This window comes from Xiphophorus maculatus, chromosome 14, assembly GCF_002775205.1.
Source record: "Xiphophorus maculatus strain JP 163 A chromosome 14, X_maculatus-5.0-male, whole genome shotgun sequence".
NCBI lineage: Eukaryota > Metazoa > Chordata > Actinopteri > Cyprinodontiformes > Poeciliidae > Xiphophorus > Xiphophorus maculatus.
The window spans coordinates 7,443,026-7,467,816 of record NC_036456.1 but is presented as its reverse complement, the minus strand read 5'-3'; the positions used below and the strand labels follow the sequence as shown (position 1 = coordinate 7,467,816).

The following is a 24,791-nucleotide window of genomic DNA, read 5'->3' as shown; positions in this document are numbered from 1 at the left end:
AAAATAAAGAAAATGAAAATAGAAAAATGTGAAAACCTCACTTGAATGTAACTACTACTTTTCCTCAGTTTTTGTCTCAAAGATTGGTCTGTACGCCAAGTGCATGAAATCGATGGGGTAATTTCATTCTGACTGAAAAAGAAAACGGGGTTGGATCGGCAGATTAACGCCAAACAGTTCAGGTTTGATTATTTTTAAGGTGATCAAAGTGTGTATAATCACACGCATATAAGTAGCGTTTCATTGCCTGGACTGATCATCCTGGAGCTCCGAGCAAAACTTCAAGTAGGAGCTGACCGGTACCGGTGCAGCTGCAGTCATCCTTCAGTCGAGCCGCCCGTTTTGTGAATGCGCCTTTATGGACAGAAAGCATCTCTATTCTGTAAATGTACAAGTTCTGCACATGATTCCACTATTTAGAATAAACGTCCATAATCCCACTCAAAGGACTCGCGGACTCTCTGTCTTTAAATCCTGGCTGAACTCTCTGCTGTTCAAACAGGCATTTGTACAATCTTTTTATTTATTTTTTATTTGGATTTTTTTTTCTTTGAAATGTATTTTTATTTTTGTGAGGTGACCTTATGTGTCCTGAAAGCACCTTTTAAATTAAATATATAGTTATTATTATTATAATTATTCATACTGCTACAAACAAGGACTTTGCCATGATTATTGCTTCACATGGTGGCAAACATCCGGGTATTTATACTAATTTACATATGTATTTATGGATGGCAACATAACATGTCCTAATCTCATCCTTTTGGTTTTAAAAGTATCAGCCAACAACATGAAGCTAGGAGTTGGAAGGTGTTAGCAAAAGCCTAAGCAAAGACAAAAAGGCATTTTGTTGGAATCCTTCAGAAATTCAAAATGATCAAGTTTTAAGCTCTTTATAATAAATCTCTTAGAGGATTAATTCCTGTTGATAATATGAAAGAGCCTTTAGCAGATTTATGGATAGTGAATACAATTGTAAAAATTAAAGACATCAGTAGACAAAGACTGAAAATGAACTTTTCCATTTTCATGTGGTAATTTAAGCCGACAGGGGGAGAAAGGGCTGGCTTATTTTGAGATGTGCTGCAGGATCAAATGTGTGGAAAAAAGCCGATGGATGGATAATAATGGTTTCAACCCACAAAAAGAAAACCTTTTAATATATAAACAGCTGTGTCTAGCTTGTTTTAATATCACACACCATTCTGTTCTCTTTTTTTTCTCCACCCACAGCACTTTTTCTCATATCTTGTGTAATGAGTTCTTCTTGTCACTGATCCTGATGAGTCGTGCTTCAAGAAAAATCCAGAAAAACACGTTGGGTTTGATGTCTGTCTCTGAAGTCAACGTAAGCAGGTGGATGTTGATGTGTTCCTCTTTGCAAAAGGGAGGGGAAAAACCCAATTACATACACACAAGCTCACTATCGACTCATACAAGTAATGCTTGGTGCACCATTACATCTTTCTACAACAAAATGCAAAAGAGAAATTCACCTTAGACTTGTGAATTAGATCTGCTATAAACCTGTAAAAAACACAAGTCACTAGCAAGTCCACCAGGAAGTTTGAAAAGGTAGTCACGTGGACAACTTGTGCAAATTTAGAGTAGGTGCAAAAACATGTCATTTGAGGGGCTGTCAATGGGGACCCATTTGGGCCAAGAGTCATACATGTGCAGTGAACCTGCAACTTTAAGAACTTCAGTCGTTTCCAATCAGACCTTCACAATTTCAACCACTTGGGTTTGGAGAACAAAGAGGATTTTGTATTAACACAGGCAAATATATCGTCTACTAAAAATTAATTAGGTCCCAGTAAACTGTGCTGAACTGCACACAGTTGCACTGTTTTGAACTAAGGAAATCACATCTTAAGGGATTTAGTTGTGCTACATTTTAATCAAGGATGTTACAGTAAAAATGGAAAAATAAATGAGTGCCATACATCGTATTTTAGTTGCACAAAATGTGGAAAATGTTAAAATTTAATATACTTTTTCTTCCAATATTCAATCATGTGCTAGTTGAGATGATTATGAACATAAATACCTCCTGAAATAATTAAAGCAACAGTAGGCAACTTTTATAAACTCTTTTTGTTAAAACTATCACTCTGTTGTGACAGGGTAATGAGACGGATAATCTGTGGAAAAACCGATCTCCTCTGTCTTTTCCCAGTACTGACTGCAGAAATACACCGCTCTCTCAGAAACGACCAATCAGAGGAAGAAAGAAGGTCTTGGTGTTGTCAATCAGGCTTCTGTACATGCTACTCTCCCCTTGTTCTCTGCTAGGCTATGGCTTATCCCCACCAGCACCATGCCATGAATGCTAAGGCTACTTAGCATGGCCACTGATGACTTCTTGTAACATTAAGTTGTTTCTCCACCATTAGCACACTTAGCAGCACATGCATAGTATTGATTGATGGCGCTAAGACCTCTCCTTTCTGTGTTTATTCAAATAGACAATGACTGAAAAGGAAAATTATCTATAGTACTATTTTAAATTATTTGACTTTAGATATTTTTATATCATCAGAGAATTGTCTTTTAATGCTTGTTAGCATCAGCTAATGCTGTAGTCTTTTCAATGAGAAGGGTGAAATCTGTTTTTGGCATTAAAAAGTCTTAAGTTTGGACCAAACCAAGTGATCATACTCATGCAGTCGTCCAATGAAATGAAAAAATATTTGATTTAGTCTGACAAGAAAGCCATGTTGAATGCACTTGTTCGCACTTCTGTACTCCGTGGAGCAGTTCTTGTACTTACAGTCTTGTGAAAGGTTATAGACAGCCCATTAAATATTTTCCTGATTATGAAGAAATGTTCGCTTCTTAACATTTATTTTGGCTTAATTGAAGTTCTCCTGAGACGCATTAAAATCCCTCGCCAGACTCATAAACTGCTTCCATCTTTTTTGTCAAACTGGACACCAAACTCAGTCTTCCAACCTTGAAACTTCGGGTCGGCACAAAAAATAATTAAAACCAACAGAAAAATATAGTTTTGAATGATTTTAATCACAGTTTATTACTAATCACAGTTTGTTTGTTTCATATTTAATAAAATAACAGTGTGATTATCTGCTAAAAATCCCAAACCTGTTGTCTGTTAAACACTCGAGATTTAATTGGCATTTACAGTTAAGAAAATACAGTCAACACAATGTAAAGGACAGAAAAAAAAATAAACGATTTGAATTTTATGAGAGGTTTGTTAAACTAATTACCAGATAAACTTATTACACCCTTCATTTGGTTTGTAGAAATCTTAATTTGTGAAATAAAACTAAATCAGACTAAAAATATCAACATTTTGATTCTATTGAATAGAGAGTTGGTGTTGGTTATGAACTAGAATGCAGAATGAGTCAAAGCTATGATTTAGTTTCCAGCACCACCAACAAACAGATGGACAAACAGAACAAGAGCAGAGAGAGGGAAGACTCGAGCGACGGGAATCAGAGTTTCACCACTGCCAAATATGCTGTCGTCAGTGGTAGAGTGCTGGGTGGTAAAGTCGGGGCGCTGGGTGGTAAAGTCGGGGCGCTGAGTGGTAAAGTCGGGGCGCTGGGTGGTAAAGTCGGGGCGCTGGGTGGTAAAGTCGGGGCGCTGGGTGGTAAAGTCGGGGCGCTGGGTGGTAGTTGGTGGTGGAGGACAGGTGTAGTTCAAGTCTCTGTCAATGCCTGGGGAGGTGTAGGTAACAAAACCTGGGTCCATGCCAGTGACTGTGTCGGTGATCCATTTCTGGTACTGGGACACACGAGTATAGATAGTAGGTAGATTCGGCCAGGTAAGACTCACAATCCCACTCTGGACCCAGATGGAGTCTTTCTTGGTTACTAGAGCTGCGCCTTCATCTCTCTGTGGAAGAATTTTAAAACAACATAGATGTTAAACGGTGTTTTTAAATCTGGTCCAATAGTGACACTTTGCTGTTTTAAAAAAACAAAACAAAAACACAATCACTATTTTAAAATCAACAAACTGAGACAGAACACATCTCATTAAATTGCTTGAGTTAGGAACTGACTAAATTGAATTAAAGCTGCTGTAGTTGCTCCAGAGATTAAATGGATATTATTAGGGCTTAATTAGTAAAATGGCAGCAATTTTGCTTATTTCATAACTTCATAACCAGGGACCTTTTTCTCCTCTGGTCTGTTTAACAGATAGTCTCAGATCAGCTCAGATTTCCAGGACTGTCAGCAGCAGAAACAGAAACTTTATACCTGTTGGGGAAAATATAGATTATATTTGCTTTGCATTTCCCCGCATGATGGCAATGATAAAGTAGAATCCAATTAGATTCTTGATTAAAATGGGTTGTTGCTGTGTTGTTGTATTGTGTTTTGGTTCAATGTGGCCCTTTTTTAAATGTGAGCCCCTGCCCCTCCATAGGTCTCTGCACGGCCCTGATACTATTATCTACAGAAATGCTCCTGTTCAGAAGCAACCAATCAGGAGAAGACGTGTCTTAGTGCTATTAATCACTGCTCACGTTCACGCTGCTCAATGTGCTGATGGTGGAGAAACACTAAACGGTTTATCTGCTGTGATCAGTGGCTATGCTAACTAGCCTTAGCATTTGTGGCAGGCTCTGCTGATGAGGAAAAACGTTAGGGCAGCAGAGAGTAATTGGAGGGAGTGAACCATACACACAAGCGTGATTGACAGCGCTAAGACCCTCCTTCTGGGTTTTATTGGTTGTTTCTGACCAAGTTATGTATTTCTGTATTAGGAATACATGACTATCTGTCTCATAGCATAGTGTTACAACATAGTTACAGCTTTATCAAATATCTAGAAAAGTTACTTAAGGCTTCTGGAATGCAGATTTAAGTGCATTTCATGAAGTTCAATTTTACTCAAAACATAATCAAAAAATGAGAACAAAAAAAGGTAATTACAGAAGATTCTGTCTTTGAACCATTTTCACTTCCAGCACACATCAGGTCCTCTGTTATTGGATAGTTGTAGATGTAGTTGTAGATGTAGATGTAGTTGTAGCTGCAGTTGCATTTTCTGTTCCCAAGTACTGATACATCAATTTCCTGTAAAGGGTAGGATACTAAAGAATAAAGTTTTAAGGATTATTTCTCTTTGGAGAATTCAGCAATGGTATTGTACAGAAAGCTGATGCTAAAAACAAAACTGTAGAAATTACTCAAGTTGTCACTGAAACCAGTGACCCAGCTGCTGGTTCCATCGTAGAAAGTGCTGTTTTCTGCAGCCAAGCACACTGGTCGGATGTAGTCAGTGAAGTTGACTGGAGCAGACAGCTTCACAAGGCAGATGTTTCCACCATAGTAGGTGTGGTTTGGGTGGCAGTGAAAGCTGTCAATTCCCCGAGTCACTTCACCAATTCCAAAGTGCAAAACTACAATAGAGGGAGTGCTTAAAGAAGAGAGAAGAAAAGTGTTTAAATCTGATTGTCACTGAGTATCACAGTAGGTAGATCTTTATCTGTCTTTCTTGCTTTCTTTTCGGTAGTAGAGGTGTAAAACTGGCATCCTTGATCCAGATGCTGACCTGACATGACTGCTGCACATCACTGAGTTTACTGCAGTTGAAATCTGTTTTGAGTTGACTACCGTAAATTCTGGCTTCTTTTTTTCCCCAGTCTCTGAACACTGGCCTATACTAAGGCAAGGCTAATGCATGTTTTGTTTTTTGTTTTTTTTTCTCCCACACTGCCAAAAACATTTTTCCTTATAACAATAGACCAATGAAATTGATCAGAGATCTAAAGAAATTGTACAATAAATTAAGAAAAATTTTTCAAATCAATGACTGGTATAGTAAATCTGCCACTTTTTCGCCCTCATCAACATGGAAAACACTCAAAGAAAATCATATGATGACGCTTTTACGCTAAAGGCGATCAATCTGGCGGTTCAAGAAGGACATAATCTTGGCATAAATGAATTGATGGTGAGACGGTGGAGACGCCAGCGTGAAGAACTGAGTCAAAGCAAAAGTACAACGAAAGCTTTCAGAGGTGAAAGGTGAAATTTTTTTTGAAGACTGGCTTAACACACAGACAGAAAGTGGCTGCAGTGTTTCTATCGTGCAGATCAGACTGAAGGCTAAAGCAATCGCCACTGAAATGAGAATCAAAGATTTTAGAGGTGGACCATTGTGGTGTTTTAGATTTATGAGGCAAAAAGGCCTGTCCATCAAGGCATGCACGGCTTTGCGTCAGCAGCTCCCTTCTGACTACGAGGATAACCCTGCTAACTTTCACACGTTCACTCAAACAAAGATGGCGGAGAATTCCTTCAGGCCATATATCATAAATATGGATGAAGAACCTTTGACGTTTTACCTGCCTCCAGGGGTGGGAAGTAACGAAATAAAAGTATATCGTTACTGTATTCAAGTACAATTTTCGTGTATCTGTACTTAAGTAGATTTAATCATGGATACTTTCGACTTTTACTCCACTACATTTTACAGCAAGTATCTGTACTTTCTACTTCACTACATTTCTGCCGAATAAACAAAATAAGAACGCAGAGCATGCTCATTGCTCTTCGATTGTTTTCGTCACCTGTCATGGCAGACAGGGTGAGAACAGTCACGGTCCTTCTGCTTGGTTACTTCTTGCTTGTTGCGCCTTGGACAGTGTTCATAGTTGAGCGTTGTTTACCATTAATGCATTGTCTTAATTGCTATGTTTAATGGTGCAGACGGTTGTGGTTTCTGACGTGGGTGATATGGGCAACCGCCCAGGGCGTTATCTTTTTAGGAGTGGCAGGAGACCTCTGTGGATTGTGGCACAAAGATGGAAGCAAAGCAGAATGAAGGAGGGTTTGAATTGATAATGATACTGGTTAAATTTATTTAAGCTCTAAGTATTTAATTTCTAGGTGTTTTATGGGAATGTGGATCTTTCAGATCAATTTGAGAAGCAATTTTGATAGGTGCACTTAATTTTATTGAGTCATGTAGCGCGGGGCGCTGGTGTTGGTCTCGGGTTTGGTGGTCGTGACTACAACACTGCTACATGGCTCCTTGGTTGCATATCCTCCCCCACCCACCTTCTTTCCATCACATTTCTGTTGGATTTCTGTCAAAATAAATGCCACTAGTGGTAAAAAAAAAAAAAAAACAGTGAAGTTGATGCTATGTTAGGACAGGAGATGAGATGTTTCCATCCCTGAAATTATGATGCATAGAATCACATATCTAAGTCTAAACTATGTTACAGGGAGTAAACACAATAAAAACATGCTTTATCTGTGGCATTATTTAAAATGGCACATTACTAATGTATTAATATTAAATACGATAGGTACATTTAATGGTATTGTATTAGCAATTATGTAATGCTTTCAGCAAGTACTTTTACTTTTAATACGTAAGTATTTTTAAAAGCCAGTACATTTCTACTTTTACTCAAGTACAAATGTTAATGTGGTACTTTTACTAGAGTACATTTTTGTCTGTGTATTTGTACTTTTACTTAAGTACATTGTTTGAGTACTTTCTCCACCACTGCCTGCCTCTCACTGGGACTGTTAACAACTGAAGGTCCCAGAGGTGGACATATTGGAATATTTGTGCACTGTTCAGTGAAAAAGTATAAGCAATGTAATTTATGTTACTGATACGTATGTATATTTAAAGGTAGACATGTTAAAGGCACTGTTCATATAAAACACTTGCAATATGTATTCCTCATGCGTAATGTCTTTGTAAATATCTCGTATTACATCATGGGTCACCTGCGGTTTACCATCTTACTAATCCAGTGCGGCTTGTACAAAATGTATTTTCTTTCTAAAATTAGAGCATGCAGCTTTCATTTACGTGTGCTACGTGGTCTGAAATTTACGGTAGATTAATTTGAAAAGATCTTTGAAAAATAACTTTAAAAAAACATATGAAGTGGAGTTCATTAGATGGTTGCTGCAAGGTGATTTGTTGCAAAATACCAAACCATAGCTTCCTACCGTTCGCATTGAGCAGCTGTCAGCACCCACTCTTCGGTGATCAGAGATCCCTGACAGAAGAGGAAGCTGTTGCCAATGGTAAAAGCAACATGCCAGGGCCATCTTCCTGGAGATGCATCTTGCCCTCCGATGATCCTGCTGTTGATGGGAGGGCTGGCACAGGCTTTACAACAATCACAAAACACAAAGGTTAATGACAGATAGTTTTCACTTGTTTTGTTTTTAAAACAGTGGGTTGGTCAGTACAAAATTAGTCAGAACACATAGGCAAATCTTTATTATAGGTGCAGCATTATGCATTTTCCAGTCACATGGTGCTATTTTATGACACAATCAAGCAATAGTTGTTATAAAAAGGCTATCTACATCAAATATAACATAGAAATTTGACTTCATAAATTAACTCCTTGAAATTAGGCCCTGGTCTCTTTAAAACCTCCTGCTCTTTCTGAAAGTCTGTCTTCAGGAAGTCATAACGCCGCTCCTTTATTAACACTTTAACAATGTTTCATCAGGGAAGAAGGAAATTAACACAAATGAGTTTTTTCCTTCCTTTCTTCTGTTACTATTACCACTATTGGTAACTTGTTAATGTTATCATTCCATCATTTTTCTCTTTTTTAACAACATTTTACTTATTGTTACATAACTCAGATTAAGAAGAATCTATAGATGTACATCGGCAAGGACTTGGTAATTATTCTGATGCTGTATGTCCAGTTGTTTATTATTGCCATTATTACTATTATTGTCATCCATAGATTTTCTTATGATAGTTTGTAACCATTTTGCCAATGGAATATAGTTTTTATTGGTTCTGTAGCAGTATATTGAACATGCACATGAATATTATAACTTGGTTTTAATTACAGATTTTTGATAATTATTGAGCCGGTAAGTGATATATTTCAATAAATTTAGATAAGGGGTGATATTAAATGAGTGTTCATTTGTTTATATTCCTTTTCAAACTGTAAAGTAGTGGTAAACTAATATTGTTCTTGGTTATGTATGCAGATGTTTTCTCTGTCCTACTGATTGCTTGTTTTTAAAAACCTGTTTGAAATAAATAAATCAAATCGGCGTCTCACTGAGAAGCAGCTATTATAGCAAGTTCAGCTAATGTGCAGTTCCAGCAGATGTTTGCTAATTGTGGCTGGCTAGTCTGAAGGAGCTGAGTGGAGCAGTCGCGGAGAAGGGAGGCTCTGAGTCGGAAGCTTGGAAATTGCAGCACGGAGGAGGAGCTTTGTCCTCAAAGGTGGAGCCAGGTCCACCCAGGCGTTTTAAATTAAGGGATTTCTCAAACATTAATGGAGAAACAAAGCAACACTCCAGGAATGTTTTTATGAGGAAATAACATTACATGACGTAAAGCTCAAAAAGTTGATTTTATCTAACACTGCCCCTTTAACAATGTGCTGCTTGAAATATTTAATGCTATAAAAAACTGAAAATTAGATTTTGCCCATTTATTTTGTAAGTGAGTGATTTTTAACAAAACTGACTATTGTACCTTAAACATGCCTGTTTTTGTGATATTACAAACACCAATTTCAGTTAATTTTAAAAGAATTTTATGAGATAGATCAACACAACACAATAATTAAAATTTTATTTTGCACCACTCTGCAATGGTCTATCATATTGAACCCCAAGAACATACAATCAAGTTTGTGTTTGTAGCATCAAAGGGTCTGAATACTAAATATCTAAGTGATGCACTAATTTCCCCACCTCAAAAATCTTCCAGATCAACGTGAACATTTTTATCATTTTACAGGTAAAAAATTCCCAAAAGTACAATTATTATTTTTTTTCCTGTTAAAAATTAGAATAGGAGTGTTGGATACTTACCGGGTTGTGAGTCACCTCCTGAAATTTGCACACACACAAACACAAACATGTCAAACAAGTCAGGTGAGACTGTTTTCTCACTTTGTCAGTCAGACATGTATATCAAATCCATAATCAGATCTTATCCCCTCAGTACATCATTGATATTAAGAGACAGATTTTGTGTCACTGTCTTATATGAAGCCAACCATCAACAATATAAAAATTGCAAAAATAAACCGTATTAAACAAGGCAATTGTCTGTATATCATTGATGGTTCAGTAGTTTATCCACAAATTCGTATGACAGTCTTTTGAGATCAGCTGTACAGACTTAAATAAATATGGAATCATTTAGTAGATTCAGCCAAAACCACTGAACATTTCCTTAGCTCTTAGTTTGGATCATAATCATAAACTTGTTTTCCTATATGAATCATGCCGTCCTTTTCCCTGGTGTACCTGTAAACACGCCATGTCATACTACAGTCTATCAGTTTATTTCTTCTGGTAAAGTATTTCTGGAAATTATGGATATAATCTCTCAGATAAATTACTTGTAGGCCAGGCGTGTCGAACTCATTTTTATTTTGGGCCGTATAAAAAGCCTGAATGTTCTTAAAGGCAGGTTGTGTCAGAATGTTTTTATAAAACTCATTAAATTATTAAATTGACAATAAATAGCTGTTTTAGCATTAAACAAGAGTTTCTTCTAATTTAATATTATCTTTTCACACTGATCAGTCCATCCAGGATTTTGCGATTGTTTTTGTGGTGCTAATTTATAAATATTTGTAAGAAATTTTAACATTTGAACTAATGCATGATACTAAATGTGACTTTTTATTAATTGTCGTATCAAGTAAGACTGAGGCAGCAGTCACTTAAACTCAATGTTTTTGGCCAATTTTGAAAAATGAAACAAAACACAAAAAAACAGTAAAATATGAAAAAATGTGGAGATCTATTGATTTAGTGTGAATTTAGCAGATTTGTGAGAAACTGGAGGGACTTATTAAAGTCATTTGCAGTCTAGAGGGCCACATGAAAAGCCTACAGCGGGCCAGATTTGGCCCCCGGACCGTGGGTAACAGAGGTGAACTGCAAAGCAAATGACTGATTTGATGGCTATAGACGGTGTGCGATGCTTTTCTTTAACAGTATTTCAATGAAAGAGAAATATAAGAAATATATTTTTCTCACCTTTGAAGAAGAGTGCGATCATCACAGTGATCCCCCATGCAAACCCTTGAAGAGCCATTGTCACCAGTACCTCTTTTCTCTGGTCTTCAACATTAAATACTTTTCTGTGTTTAGCTCCACCCAAAGTGACATGAGGTCCAATAAACTGCTCTGATCACAAATGAGCTCTCTCTGTGGTCTGGCTTGGATCTTAAAAGAACAAGAATGAATCCAAACTTGTCTATCTGGATCAATTAGTTGGTAATGACTGTACCTGAAGCGCTATGCACAGAGTGTTTTTGGGAAGCAAGGTTATGTTGTCATGGCGTGCAACTCAAATAAGCTAGACGAGGTTGTTTATGCATCATGGCTTTCTCTGTTTTAACAATATATAATCTAAATGGGGCTGCACAGTGGTGCAGTTGGTAGCACTGTTGCCTTGCAGCACAAAGGTCCTGGGTTCGATTCCCGGCCCGGGGTCTTTCTGCATGGAGTTTGCATGTTCTCCATGTGCATGCGTGGGTTCTCTCCGGGTACTCCGGCTTCCTCCCACAGTCCAAAAACATGACTGTCAGGTTAATTGGTCTCTCTCTCTAAATTCTCCTTAGGTGTGAGTGTGTGTGTGAATGGTTGTTTATCCTGTCTCTGTGTTGCCCTGCGACAGACTGGCGACCTGTCCAGGGTGACCCCGCCTCTCGCCCGGAACGTAGCTGGAGATAGACACCAGCAACCCTCCCGACCCCATTAGGGACAAGGGTGAACAGAAAATGGATGGATGGATAGATAATCTAATTGGCCAGTTTAGTTCAGGATGCCACCCAGCTAGTAATAATCCTAAACACTGGGAAACAGTTTTACTAAATAGTTAACTTGTGTCAACTAAGAGGGCAAATTGAAGAGAAATACAATAATTTTCTATTAATACTAGAGCAGTTATACATTTTGACCACTTCTGAGTTTAATACAACTAAAAAGAAGCACAAATGGCCACGATGATTAAACATAGCAAAGGTCTAATGCAGTGTTTCTCGGTTCCCGTCCTCTGGCCCCCCTGCCCTGCATGTTTCAGGTGTTTCCCTTCTGCCACACACCTGGATTGAATCTGTGGGTGATTAACAGATTCTGCAGTACTTGATGGCTGCTTTCTTCCTGAACATTGTCCTGAAAAACTGGATGCCTTTATTTCCAATAGAAAATAGTCTGGTAATGTAGCTCTCTTTTTTTTTTTTTAACACTGAAGTCTGTATGGAGGACTTTGAAGCCAGTTTATTTAACCAGAATAAATCTGATATTTTACTGTATAGTAATAGAGATATTTAGAGATAGTAAAACATTTAAAATACTTGTATCATTCAAACAGAAATCCAACTCACTGCATTTAAAGTCACTCTGGTTTTGTATATACTCTATGTATAAGGCTAATTTATAAAAGAATTGATTTTATGCCATTGAGTGAAATATCTACTTTCTCTTTGACATTGATGATAGATGTACTCTGTATAATCAGTTTGAGCCTCTTGAATATTATAACCTTTTCTAATCCTGAACACCCATTAATAGCAAATGTCAGATTTTAAAAGATGCAGAGGGAGTGGGGCTAACTCTAATGGTATTTGGTTTTAGTTCAAGGTGGTTTTATCCAAGTAAGTAGGACAAGTTTGAAATTATTTTAGTATGGATGAATAGAAAGGATATTTGGAGGTGAAAGGAGAAAAGGAGGGTGTGAGGATTACACATGTTGACGCTGTAGGATAAGAAGCTTTTATACTGAAGGCTTGACTGGTTGTTTCCCAAAATGTTATTGCCTTTCAGCCCCACAGTTTCATTCATCCCAGAGGGACAATGTGGGTCAGATTGTTAAAACATAAGCGCAGGAGGTTTAACTTACTTCTCATTAAACTTTGCTGAGCTTCACTTACCTTTTATTCCTCTGTAAATTATTAAGACATAAAAACAGGAAGATGGAGGTTCCATTCTGGCGAAGCTTTTTCTTCAAATTGTGTGCAGTTAGAAAGAATGGGGCTACAACGACGCGCAGTTAAAACTAATTTGCAGGAATGGAGGTGGGAACAAACTGGACACAACGCAGAAAACATTTCAGGGAAAGGAGCAGAATTCAAGCCGGTCATGGAAACGGTGGCTCAACATGGAGCAGAATACGTTTCTGAGTGCCATTTTGAAAAAGTGTGAAAGTAGTGTTTGCAGAGAGAGAGAGAGAGAGAGAGAGAGAGAGAGCGCGGTAAAATCAGGGTAAAATCTAAGATCTTACATAGGGCTCTTAAATTGAAAATCTAAAATCTTAGATAATAAATAGAAACAATATTTATTTATAGATTTAGAAATGGTAAGGCTGATAGTCTGTTATACAGGACTGGAATACCTACAAACGTCTAATGGAACTTATTGGTAAATCAGTTTTAAAAATGTCTATCTTCAAAAAATTCTTTTAGTTCTCTTCATATTAATTTTAATCTGCCAAACATTAAACATGGTCTGACATTGTCTGTGTTCTTGAATATTAGAGCTTGAAATCTTGTAAATGACACCACTATCAGGTTATATTGTTACTGGATGATGGTTGATCATTTTATTAATGTCTTCTTGTTAAAAAAAAAAGCCACACATATTCCACTATTATTTCTATCTGGAAAATGACAAATGCATTTATCCAAAACAAATATACAATTTCATAAAACAATGGTAAAATGTTTCTGCCATGGATATAAATAAAAACACACCAAATTCACACCATGTCTGAAAACCAAAATTCACTTGTTATAGAATCATTTAAAACAGATTAAAAATAGGTCAGATTTTTAAAAAATTAACTTGGCTCTAATGTCACAATATTTGATCATTTGTATTACTTGATTGGCAATACATGTCACAATATTCCTGTTGGCTCAGATTAACCCCCATGTTACTTAGCTACATATTAACAGCAATACTATTCAAAATGAATTTAGTTAACTGCTCAAAAGACAAATAACTTTTTAATTTTAAAACTTTCACTGTGTTTAGAAGCACATATTTTATACTGCAGTGAAGTATAAAACATAACCTTTTTCCTATCTGTGCATCGCATAATCCTCAGTAAAAGATTTACTTCCAAGCACCGCCCACAAGGAAATGAAGGAATAGAGCAAGAACAGCAATTCCCATGAAGTGAGTGAAGTGGCTCAGGGTTTCCCCACTGCCAAAAATACTGTCGTCAGTGGTCATACTGGGAGTGGTGGTGTGGGCGGTGGTGGTGGAGGTGTGGGCAGTGGTGGTGGTGGTGGTGGTAGTAGTAGTAGTAGTACAGGTGAAGTGTAGGTCGCTGTCGATGCCGGCCGAGGTGAAGGTAACGAAGCCTGGCTCCATGCCAGTGACCGTATCGCTGATCCAGCTCTGGTACTGGGACACTCGGGTGTAGACGCCTGGTTTCATTGGGACAGCACATCCCTCACCAAAGCTCACAACCCCTGCTTGGACCCACTGAGAACTATTCTGGAGTTGAACCATCAGAGGTCCGCCTGAATCTCCCTGAAGGGGAAAGAAAGAGAAGAAAAGTATCAATTACTTGTGGATAGTAATTGCAGTTTTATATTACCTTCTCATTCTCAAATTTTCTTTTATTTTTGGCTGGACTGATTAGGTTTTTCTACAGTGTCTGCTTTTTCTTTGGTTCTATTGTGTTACATGTTGTGCAATGCTTCCTTCCTTCAGTTAGGGACTGGACATCAAAAACAATGCTGCTTTTTTTGGTTTTATCCTGTGAAATACTTTGATTTTAATTAGGGGTGCAGCCGATTCATTGGTAAAAATTTCCTTCATTTTCAGAGATTGGTGATTGGCCAATACTTCAATGTGTAGCCAATCTTTTCACCTGATATCATCTACCCCAGCAAATGTCTTGAAACCAACCACTGTCCTCTCCTGCTCACCTGTGAGAGGTTTGACTGTTGGCCCCACCCATCGGGTCATGTCTGCACGTTTGCACGTAACAAGAGTCGCTCCACTGTTGCCAAATCAACAACTTTCCTGCTATATTTAATGACATTTCAGACAAAAAAAAAAAATGGTATCGGCAAAATCAGAATCGGCAGGTCCGAAACCTACCTACAAACTAGGTAGGTTTCAATGATCCGATGAAAACATTGCATTTATGATTGGAAACGACTGTACTTCAGTCGTTTCCAATCAGACCTTCACAATTTCAACCACTTGGGTTTGGAAAACAAAGAGGATTTTGTATTAACACAGGCAAATATATCATCTACTAAAAATTAATTAGGTCCCACTAAACTGTGCTGAACTGCACACAGTTGCAATGTTTTGAACTAATGAAGTCACATCTTAAGGGATTTAGTTGTGCTACATTTTAATCAAGGATGTTACAGTAAAAATGGAAAAATAAATGAGTGCCATACATCGTATTTTAGTTGCACAAAATGTGGAAAACGTTAAAAATTTAATATACTTTTTCTTCCAATATTCAATCATGTGCTAGTTGAGATGATTATGAACATAAATACCTCCTGAAATAATGAAAGCAACAGTAGGTAACTTTTATAAACTCTTTTTGTTAAAACTATCACTCTGTTGTGACAGTGTAATGAGACGGATAATCTGTGGAAAAACCGATCATCTCTGTCTTTTCCCAGTACTGACTGCAGAAATACACCGCTCTCTCAGAAACGACCAATCAGAGGAAGAAAGAAGGTCTTGGTGTTGTCAATCAGGCTTCTGTACATGCTGCTCTCCCCTTGTTCTCTGCTAGGCTACGGCTTCTCCCCACCAGCACCATGCCATGAATGCTAAGGCTACTTAGCATGGCCACTGATGATGACTTCCTGTAACATTAAGTTGTTTATTTGAATGCACTAGTTCGCACTTCTGTACTCCGTGGAGGAGTTCTTGTACTTACAGTCTTGTGAAAGGTTAAAAACAGCCCATTAAATATTTTCCTGATTATGAAGAAATGTTCGCTTCTTAACATTTATGTTGGATTGGATTGGCTTAATTGAAGTTCTCCTGAGACGCATTAAAATCCCTCGCCAGACTCATAAACTGCTTCCATCTTTTTTGTCAAACTGGACACCAAACTCAGTCTTCCAACCTTGAAACATCGGGTCGGCACAAAAAATAAAACAGAAAAATATAGTTTTGAATGATTTTAATCACAGTTTATTACTAATCACAGTTTGTTTGTTTCATATTTAATAAAATAACAGTGTGATTATCTGCTAAAAATCCCAAACCTGTTGTCTGTTAAACACTCGAGATTTAATTGGCATTTACAGTTAAGAAAATACAGTCAACACAATGTAAAGGACAGAAAAAAAAAATAAACGATTTGAATTTTATGAGAGGTTTGTTAAACTAATTACCAGATAAACTTATTACATCCTTCATTTGCTTTGTAGAAATCTTAATTTGTGAAATAAAACTAAATCAGAGTAAAAATATCAACATTTTGATTCTAATGAATAGAGAGTTGGTGTTGGTTATGAACTAGAATGCAGAATGAGTCAAAGCTATGATTTAGTTTCCAGCACCACCAACAAACAGATGGACAAACAGAACAAGAGCAGAGAGAGGGAAGACTCGAGCGACGGGAATCAGAGTTTCACCACTGCCAAATATGCTGTCGTCAGTGGTAGAGTGCTGGGTGGTAAAGTCGGGGCGCTGGGTGGTAAAGTCGGGGCGCTGACTGGTAAAGTCGGGGCGCTGACTGGTAAAGTCGGGGCGCTGACTGGTAAAGTCGGGGCGCTGGGTGGTAAAGTCGGGGCGCTGGGTGGTAGTTGGTGGTGGAGGACAGTTGTAGTTCAAGTCGCTGTCAATGCCTGGGGAGGTGTAGGTAACAAAACCTGGGTCCATGCCAGTGACTGTGTCGGTGATCCATTTCTGGTACTGGGACACACGAGTATAGATAGTAGGTAGATTCGGCCAGGTAAGACTCACAATCCCACTCTGGACCCAGATGGAGTCTTTCTTGGTTACTAGAGCTGCGCCTTCATCTCTCTGTGGAAGAATTTTAAAACAACATAGATGTTAAACGGTGTTTTTAAATCTGGTCCAATAGTGACACTTTGCTGTTTTAAAAAAAACAAAACAAAAACACAATCACTATTTTAAAATCAACAAACTGAGACAGAACACATCTCATTAAATTGCTTGAGATAAGAACTGACTAAATTGAATTAAAGCTGCTGTAGTTGCTCTAGAGATTAAATAGATATTATTAGGGCTTAATTAGTAAAATGGCAGCAATTTTGCTTATTTCATAACTTCATAACCAGGGACCTTTTTCTCCTCTGGTCTGTTTAACAGATACAGTCTCAGATCAGCTCAGATTTCCAGGACTGTCAGCAGCAGAAACAGAAACTTTATACCTGTTGGGGAAAATATAGATTATATTTGCTTTGCATTTCCCCGCATGATAGCAATGATACAGTAGAATCCAATTAGATTCTTGATTAATATGGGTTGTTGCTGTGTTGTTGTATTGTGTTTTGGTTCAATGTGCCCCTTTTTTAAATTTGAGCCCCTGCCCCTCCATAGGTCTCTGCACGGCCCTGATACTATTATCTACAGAAATGCTCCTGTTCAGAAACAACCAATCAGGAGAAGACGTGTCTTAGTGCTATTAATCACTGCTCACGTTCACGCTGCTCAATGTGCTGATGGTGGAGAAACACTAAACCGTTTATCTGCTGTGATCAGTGGCTATGCTAACTAGCCTTAGCATTTGTGGCAGGCTCTGCTGATGAGGAAAAACTTTAGGGCAGCAGAGAGTAATTGGAGGGAGTGAACCATACACACAAGCGTGATTGACAGCGCTAAGACCCTCCTTCTGGGTTTTATTGGTTGTTTCTGACCAAGTTATGTATTTCTGTATTAGGAATACATGACTATCTGTCTCATAGCATAGTGTTACAACATAGTTACAGCTTTATCAAATATCTAGAAAAGTTACTTAAGGCTTCTGGAATGCAGATTTAAGTGCATTTCATGAAGTTCAATTTCGCTCAAAACATAATCAAAAAATGAGAACAAAAAAAGGTAATTACAGAAGATTCTGTCTTTGAACCATTTTCACTTTCAGCACACATCCGGTCCTCTGTTATTGGAAAGTTGTTGTAGATGTAGTTGTAGTCGTAGTTGTATTCGTAGTAGTTGTTGTAGCTGCAGTGGCATTTTCTGTTCCCAACTACTGATGCATCGCTTTCCTGTAAAGGGTAGGATACTAAAGAATAAAGTTTTAAGGATTATTTCTCTTTGGAGAATTCAGCAATGGTATTGTACAGAAAGCTGATGCTAAATACAAAACTGTAGAAATTACTTGTGTAGTCACTGAAACCAGTGACCCAGCTGCTGGTTCCATCGTAGAAAGTGCTGTTTTCTGCAGCCAAACACACTGGTCGGATGTAGTCAGTGAAGTTGACTGGAGCAGACAGCTTCACAAGGCAGATGTCGTTTCCACCATAGTAGGTGTGGTTTGGGTGGCAGTGAAAGCTGTCAATTCCCCGAGTCACTTCACCAATTCCAAAGTGCAAAACTACAATAGAGGGAGTGCTTAAAGAAGAGAGAAGAAAAGTGTTTAAATATGATTGTCACTGAGTATCACAGTAGGTAGATCTTTATCTGTCTTTCTTGCTTTCTTTTCAGTAGTAGAGGTGTAAAACTGGCATCCTTGATCCAGATGCTGACCTGACATGACTGCTGCACATCACTGAGTTTACTGCAGTTAAAATCTGTTTTGAGTTGACTACCATAAATTCCAGACTATAAGCCGCTACTTTTTTTTCCCACTCTTTGAACACTGTGGCCTATACTAAGGCAAGGCTAATGCATGTTTTTTTTTGTTTGTTTTTTTCTCCCACACTGCCAAAAACATTTTGCCACATAACAATAGACAAATTAAATTGATCAGAGATCTAATTAAATTATACAATAAATTAAGACAACATTTTCAAATCAATGACTGGTATAGTAAATCTGCCACTTTTTCGCCCTCATCAACATGGAAAACACTCAAAGAAAATCATATGATGAAGGCGATCAATCTGGCGGTTCAAGAAGGACATAATCTTGGCATAAATGAATTGATGGTGAGACGGTGGAGACGCCAGCGTGAAGAACTGAGTCAAAGCAAAAGGACAACGAAAGCTTTCAGAGGTAACCATAACAGATGGCTCGAACTTGAAAACTTTCTTGAAGACTGGCTTAACACACAGACAGGAAGTGGCTGCAGTGTTTCTATGGTGCAGATCAGACTGAAGGCTAAAGCAATCGCCACTGAAATGAGAATCAAAGATTTTAGAGTTGGGCCATTGTGGTGTTTTAGATTTATGAGGCAAAAAGGCCTGTCCATCAAGGCATGCACGGCTTTGCGTCAGCAGCTCCCTCCTGACTACGAGGATAACCCTGCTAACTTTCACATGTTCACTCAAACAAAGATGGCGGAGAATTCCTTCAGGCCATATATCATAAATATGGATGAAGAACCTTTGACGTTTTACCTGCCTCCAGGGGTGGGAAGTAACAAAATAAAAGTATGTCGTTACTGTATTCAAGTACAATTTTCGTGTATCTGTACTTAAGTAGATTTAATCATGGATACTTTCGACTTTTACTCCACTACATTTTACAGCAAGTATCTGTACTTTCTACTTCACTACATTTCTGCTGAATAAACAAAATAAGAACGCAGAGCATGCTCATTGCTCTTTGATTGTTTTCGTCACCTGTCATGGCAGACAGGGTGAGAACAGTCACGGTCCTTCTGCTTGGTTACTTCTTGCTTGTTGCCCTTGGACAGTGTTCATAGTTGAGTGTTGTTTACCGTTAATGCATTGTCTTAATTGCTATGTTTAATGGTGCAGACAGTTGTGGTTTCTGACGTGGGCGATATGGGCAACCGCCCAGGGCGTTATCTTTTTAGGAGTGGCAGGAGACCTCTGTGGATTGTGGCACAGAGATGGAAGCAAAGCAGAATGAAGAAGAGTTTGAATTGATAATGATACTGGTTACATTTATTTCAGCTCTAAGTATTTAATATCTAGGTATTTTATGGAAATGTGGATCTTTCAGATCAATTTGAGAAGCAATTTTGATAGGTGCACTTAATTTTATTGAGTCATGTAGCGCGGGGCGCTGGTCTTGGTCTCGGGTTTGGCGGTCATGACTACAACACTGCTACATGGCTCCTTGGTTGCATATCCTCCCTCATCCACCTTCTTTCCATCACATTTCTGTTGGATTTCTGTCAAAATAAATGCCACTAGTGGTAAAAAAAAAAAAAGTGAAGTTCATGCTATGTTCAGGAGACGAGATGTTTCCATCCCTGAAATTATGATGCATAGAATCACATATCTAAGTCTAAACTATGTTACAGGGAGTAAACACAATAAAAACATGCTTTATCTGTGGCATTGTTAATAACAATGACACATTACTAATATATTAATATTAAATACGATAGGTACATTTAATGGTATTGTATTAGCAATTATGTAATGCTTTCAGCAAGTACTTTTACTTTTAATACGTAAGTATTTTTAAAAGCCAGTACATTTCTACTTTTACTCAAGTACAAATGTTAATGTGGTACTTTTACTAGAGTACATTTTTGTCTGTGTATTTGTACTTTTACTTAAGTACATTGTTTGAGTACTTTCTCCACCACTGCCTGCCTCTCACTGGGACTGTTAACAAACTGAAGGTCCCAGAGGTGGACATATTGGAATATTTGTGCACTGTTCAGTGAAAAAGTATAAGCAACGTAATTTATGTTACTGATATGTGCGTATATGTAAAGGTAGCCATGCTAAAGTTACTCTTCATATAAAACACTTGCAATATGTAGTCCTCATGTGTAATGTCTTTCTTTGTAAATATCTCTTATTACAACGTGGGTCACCTGCGGTTTACCATCTTACTAATCCAGTGCGGCTTGTACAAAATTAATTTTCTTTCTAAAATTAGAGCATGCGGCTTTCAGCCACGTGTGCTATGTAGTCTGAAATTTACGGTAGATTAATTTGAAAAGATCTTTGAAAAATAACTTTAAAAAACATATAAAGTGGAGTTCATTTGATGGTTGCTGCAAGGTGATTTGTTGCAAAATACCAAACCATAGCTTCCTACGTTTGGCATTGAGCAGCTGTCAGCACCCACTCGTCGGTGATCAGAGATCCCTGACAGAAGAGGATGTTGTCAAAGGTAAAAGCAACATGCCAGGGCCAACTTCCTGGAGATGCATCTTGCCCTCCGATGATCCTGCTGTTGATGGGAGGGCTGGCACAGGCTTTACAACAATCACAAAACACAAAGGTTAATGACACAGATGGTTTTCACTTGTTTTGTTTTTAAAACAGTGGGTCAGTCTGTACAAAATTAGTCAGAACACATAGGCAAATCTTTATTATAGGTGCAGCATTATGCATTTTCCAGTCACATGGTGCTATTTTATGACACAATCAAGCAATAGATGTTATAAAAAGGCTATCTACATCAAATATAACTTAGAAATTTGACTTCATAAATTAACTCCTTGAAATTAGGCCCTGGTCTCTTTAAAACCTCCTGCTCTTTCTGAAAGTCTGTCTTCAGGAAGTCATAACGCCGCTCCTTTATTAACCCTTTAACAATGTTTCATCAGGGAAGAAGGAAATGAACACAAATGAGTTTTTTCTTTCCTTTCTTCTGTTACTATTACCACTATTGGTAACTTGTTAATGTTATCATTCCATCATTTTTCTCTTTTTTTAAAGCATTTTACTTATTTTTACATAACACATATTAAGAAGAATCTATAGATGTACATCGGCAAAGACTTGGTAATTATTCTGATGCTGTATGTCCAATTATTTATTATTGCCATTATTACTATTATTGTCATCCATAGATTTTCTTATGATAGTTTGTAACCATTTTGCCAATGGAATATAGTTTTTATTGGTTCTGTAGCAGTATATTGAACATGCACATGAATATTATAACTTGGTTTTAATTACAGATTTTTGATAATTATTGAGCCGGTAAGTGATATATTTCAATAAATTTAGATAAGGGGTGATATTAAATGAGTGTTCATTTGTTTATATTCCTTTTCAAACTGTAAAGTAGTGGTAAACTAATATTGTTCTTGGTTATGTATGCAGATGTTTTCTCTGTCCTACTGATTGCTTGTTTTTAAAAACCTGTTTGGAATAAATAAATCAAATCAGCGTTTCACTGAGAAGCAGCTATTATAGCAAGTTCAGCTAATGTGCGCTAATTGTGGCTGGCTAGTCTGAAGGAGCTGAGTGGAGCAGTCGCGGAGAAGGGAGGCTCTGAGTCGGAAGCTTGGAAATTGCAGCACGGAGGAGGAGCTTTGTCCTCAAAGGTGGAGCCAGGTCCACCCAGGCGTTTTAAATTAAGGGATTTCTCAAACATTAATGGAGAAACAAAGCAACACTCCAGGAATGTTTTTGATGAGGAAATAACATTACATGACGTAAAGCTCAAAAAGTTGATTTTACATAACACTGCCCCTTTAACAATGTGCTGCTTGAAATATTTAATGCTATAAAAAACTGAAAATTAGATTTTGCCCATTTATTTTGTAAGTGAGTGATTTTTAACAAAACTGACTATTGTACCTTAAACATGCCTGTTTTTGTGATATTTACTATCAGTTTCAGTTAATTTTAAAAGAATTTTATGAGATAGATCAACACAACACAATAATTAAAATTTTATTTTGCACCACTCTGCAATGGTCTATCATATTGAACCCCAAGAACATACAATCAAGTTTGTGTTTGTAGCATCAAAGGGTCTGAATACTAAATATCTAAGTGATGCACTAATTTCCCCACCTCAAAAATCTTCCAGATCAACGTGAACATTTTTATCATTTTACAGGTAAAAAATTCCCAAAAGTACAATTATTATTTTTTTTCCTGTTAAAAATTAGAAAAGGAGTGTTGGATACTTACCGGGTTGTGAGTCACCTCCTGAAATTTGCACACACACAAACACAAACATGTCAAACAAGTCAGGTGAGACTGTTTTCTCACTTTGTCAGTCAGACATGTATATCAAATCCATAATCAGATCTTATCCCCTCAGTACATCATTGATATTAAGAGACAGATTTTGTGTCACTGTCTTATATGAAGCCAACCATCAACAATATAAAAATTGCAAAAATAAACCGTATTAAACAAGGCAATTGTCTGTATATCATTGATGGTTCAGTAGTTTATCCACAAATTCGTATGACAGTCTTTTGAGATCAGCTGTACAGACTTAAATAAATATGGAATCATTTAGTAGATTCAGCCAAAACCACTGAACATTTCCTTAGCTCTTAGTTTGGATCATAATCATAAACTTGTTTTCCTATATGAATCATGCCGTCCTTTTCCATGGTGTACCTGTAAACACACCATGTCATACTAAAGTCTATCAGTTTATTTCTTCTGGTAAAGTATTTCTGGGAATTATGGATATAATCTCTCAGATAAATTACTTGTAGGCCAGGAGTGTCGAACTCATTTTTATTTTGGGCCGTATAAAAAGCCTGAATGATGTTAAAGGGCAGGTTGTGCCAGAATGTTTTTATAAAACTCATTAAATTATTAAATTGACAATAAATAGCTGTTTTAGCATTAAACAAGAGTTTCTTCTAATTTAATATTATCTTTTCACACTGATCAGTCCATCCAGGATTTTGCCATTGTTTTTGTGGTGCTAATTTATAAATATTTGTAAGAAATTTTAACATTTGAACTAATGCATGATACTAAATGTGACTTTTTATTAATTGTCGTATCAAGTAAGACTGAGGCAGCAGTCACTTAAACTCAATGTTTTTGGTCAATTTTGAAAACGGAAACAAATCAAAAAAACAGTAAAATATGAAAAAATGTGGAGATCTATTGATTTAGTGTGAATTTAGCAGATTTGTGAGAAACTGGAGGGACTTATTAAAGTAATTTGCAGTCTAGAGGGCCACATGAAAAGCTACAGCGGACCAGATTTGGCCCCCGGACCGTGGGTAACAGAGGTGAACTGCAAAGCAAATGACTGATTTGATGGCTATAGACGGTGTGCGATGCTTTTCTTTAACAGTATTTCAATGAAAGAGAAATATAAGAAATATATTTTTCTCACCTTTGAAGAAGAGTGCGATCATCACAGTGATCCCCCATGCAAACCCTTGAAGAGCCATTGTCACCAGTACCTCTTTTCTCTGGTCTTCAACATTAAATATTTTTCTGTGTTTAGCTCCACCCAAAGTGACATGAGGTCCAATAAACTGCTCTGATCACAAATGAGCTCTCTCTGTGGTCTGGCTTGGATCTTAAAAGAACAAGAATGAATCCAAACTTGTCTATCTGGATCAATTAGTTGGTAATGACTGTACCTGAAGCGCTATGCACAGAGTGTTTTTGGGAAGCAAGGTTATGTTGTCATGGCGTGCAACTCAAATAAGCTAGACGAGGTTGTTTATGCATCATGGCTTTTTACTGTTTTAACAATATATAATGTAAATGGGGCTGCACAGTGGCGCAGTTGGTAGCACTGTTGCCTTGCAGCAAGAAGGTCCTGGGTTCGATTCCCGGTCCGGGGTCTTTCTGCATGGAGTTTGCATGTTCTCCCTGTGCATGCGTGGGTTCTCTCCGGGTACTCCGGCTTCCTCCCACAGTCCAAAAACATGACTGTCAGGTTAATTGGTCTCTCTCTCTAAATTCTCCCTAGGTGTGAGTGTGTGTGCGCATGGTTGTTTATCCTGTCTGTCTCTGTGTTGCCCTGCGACAGACTGGCGACCTGTCC

The 24,791-nt window shown here is 37.6% G+C and overlaps 3 protein-coding genes across 3 annotated transcripts; all 3 read right to left on the bottom strand.

Moving 5' to 3' along the window:
* Window positions 1–3,006: 3,006 nt before the first annotated feature.
* Window positions 3,007–11,107, bottom strand: LOC111610958 (serine protease 27-like). The gene is made up of 6 exons (XM_023346199.1): window positions 11,001–11,107; window positions 9,819–9,836; window positions 7,965–8,127; window positions 5,174–5,403; window positions 4,917–5,077; window positions 3,007–3,870 (listed from the first exon to the last, which is right to left on the bottom strand). Exons 1-6 carry the CDS (start codon window positions 11,056–11,058, stop codon window positions 3,391–3,393), a joined length of 1,110 nt encoding a protein of 369 aa, XP_023201967.1. The 5' UTR covers window positions 11,059–11,107; the 3' UTR covers window positions 3,007–3,390.
* Window positions 11,108–13,595: 2,488 nt separating this feature from the next.
* Window positions 13,596–14,945, bottom strand: LOC111611051 (transmembrane protease serine 9-like). The gene is made up of 2 exons (XM_023346670.1): window positions 14,906–14,945; window positions 13,596–14,533 (listed from the first exon to the last, which is right to left on the bottom strand). The coding sequence occupies exons 1-2, from the start codon at window positions 14,943–14,945 to the stop codon at window positions 14,082–14,084; spliced, it is 492 nt and encodes a 163-aa protein (XP_023202438.1). The 3' UTR covers window positions 13,596–14,081.
* Window positions 14,946–16,122: 1,177 nt separating this feature from the next.
* On the bottom strand, window positions 16,123–24,273 carry LOC102228946 (tryptase beta-2-like). Its single transcript, XM_023346197.1, has 6 exons — window positions 24,129–24,273; window positions 22,949–22,966; window positions 21,114–21,273; window positions 18,307–18,539; window positions 18,035–18,210; window positions 16,123–16,985 (listed from the first exon to the last, which is right to left on the bottom strand). The coding sequence occupies exons 1-6, from the start codon at window positions 24,184–24,186 to the stop codon at window positions 16,506–16,508; spliced, it is 1,125 nt and encodes a 374-aa protein (XP_023201965.1). The 5' UTR covers window positions 24,187–24,273; the 3' UTR covers window positions 16,123–16,505.
* Window positions 24,274–24,791: the final 518 nt, after the last annotated feature.

Excerpts from the sequence above, each read along its gene's own strand:
- LOC111610958 (XM_023346199.1), bottom strand. The coding sequence starts at position 11,058 with ATGGCTCTTCAAGGGTTTGCATGGGGGATCACTGTGATGATCGCACTC. Across the intron at positions 5,404-7,964 it reads ACAGCTGCTCAATGCGAACG|CACTCCCTCTATTGTAGTTT; the intron begins GTAGGAAGCTAT and ends CTCTTCTTTAAG. Across the intron at positions 5,078-5,173 it reads TGGTTTCAGTGACAACTTGA|TATCCTACCCTTTACAGGAA; the intron begins GTAATTTCTACA and ends TTTATTCTTTAG.
- LOC111611051 (XM_023346670.1), bottom strand. The coding sequence starts at position 14,945 with ATGACCCGATGGGTGGGGCCAACAGTCAAACCTCTCACAG. Across the intron at positions 14,534-14,905 it reads AACAGTCAAACCTCTCACAG|TACTTTTCTTCTCTTTCTTT; the intron begins GTGAGCAGGAGA and ends ACAAGTAATTGA.
- LOC102228946 (XM_023346197.1), bottom strand. The coding sequence starts at position 24,186 with ATGGCTCTTCAAGGGTTTGCATGGGGGATCACTGTGATGATCGCACTC. Across the intron at positions 18,540-21,113 it reads ACAGCTGCTCAATGCCAAAC|CACTCCCTCTATTGTAGTTT; the intron begins GTAGGAAGCTAT and ends CTCTTCTTTAAG. Across the intron at positions 18,211-18,306 it reads TGGTTTCAGTGACTACACAA|TATCCTACCCTTTACAGGAA; the intron begins GTAATTTCTACA and ends TTTATTCTTTAG.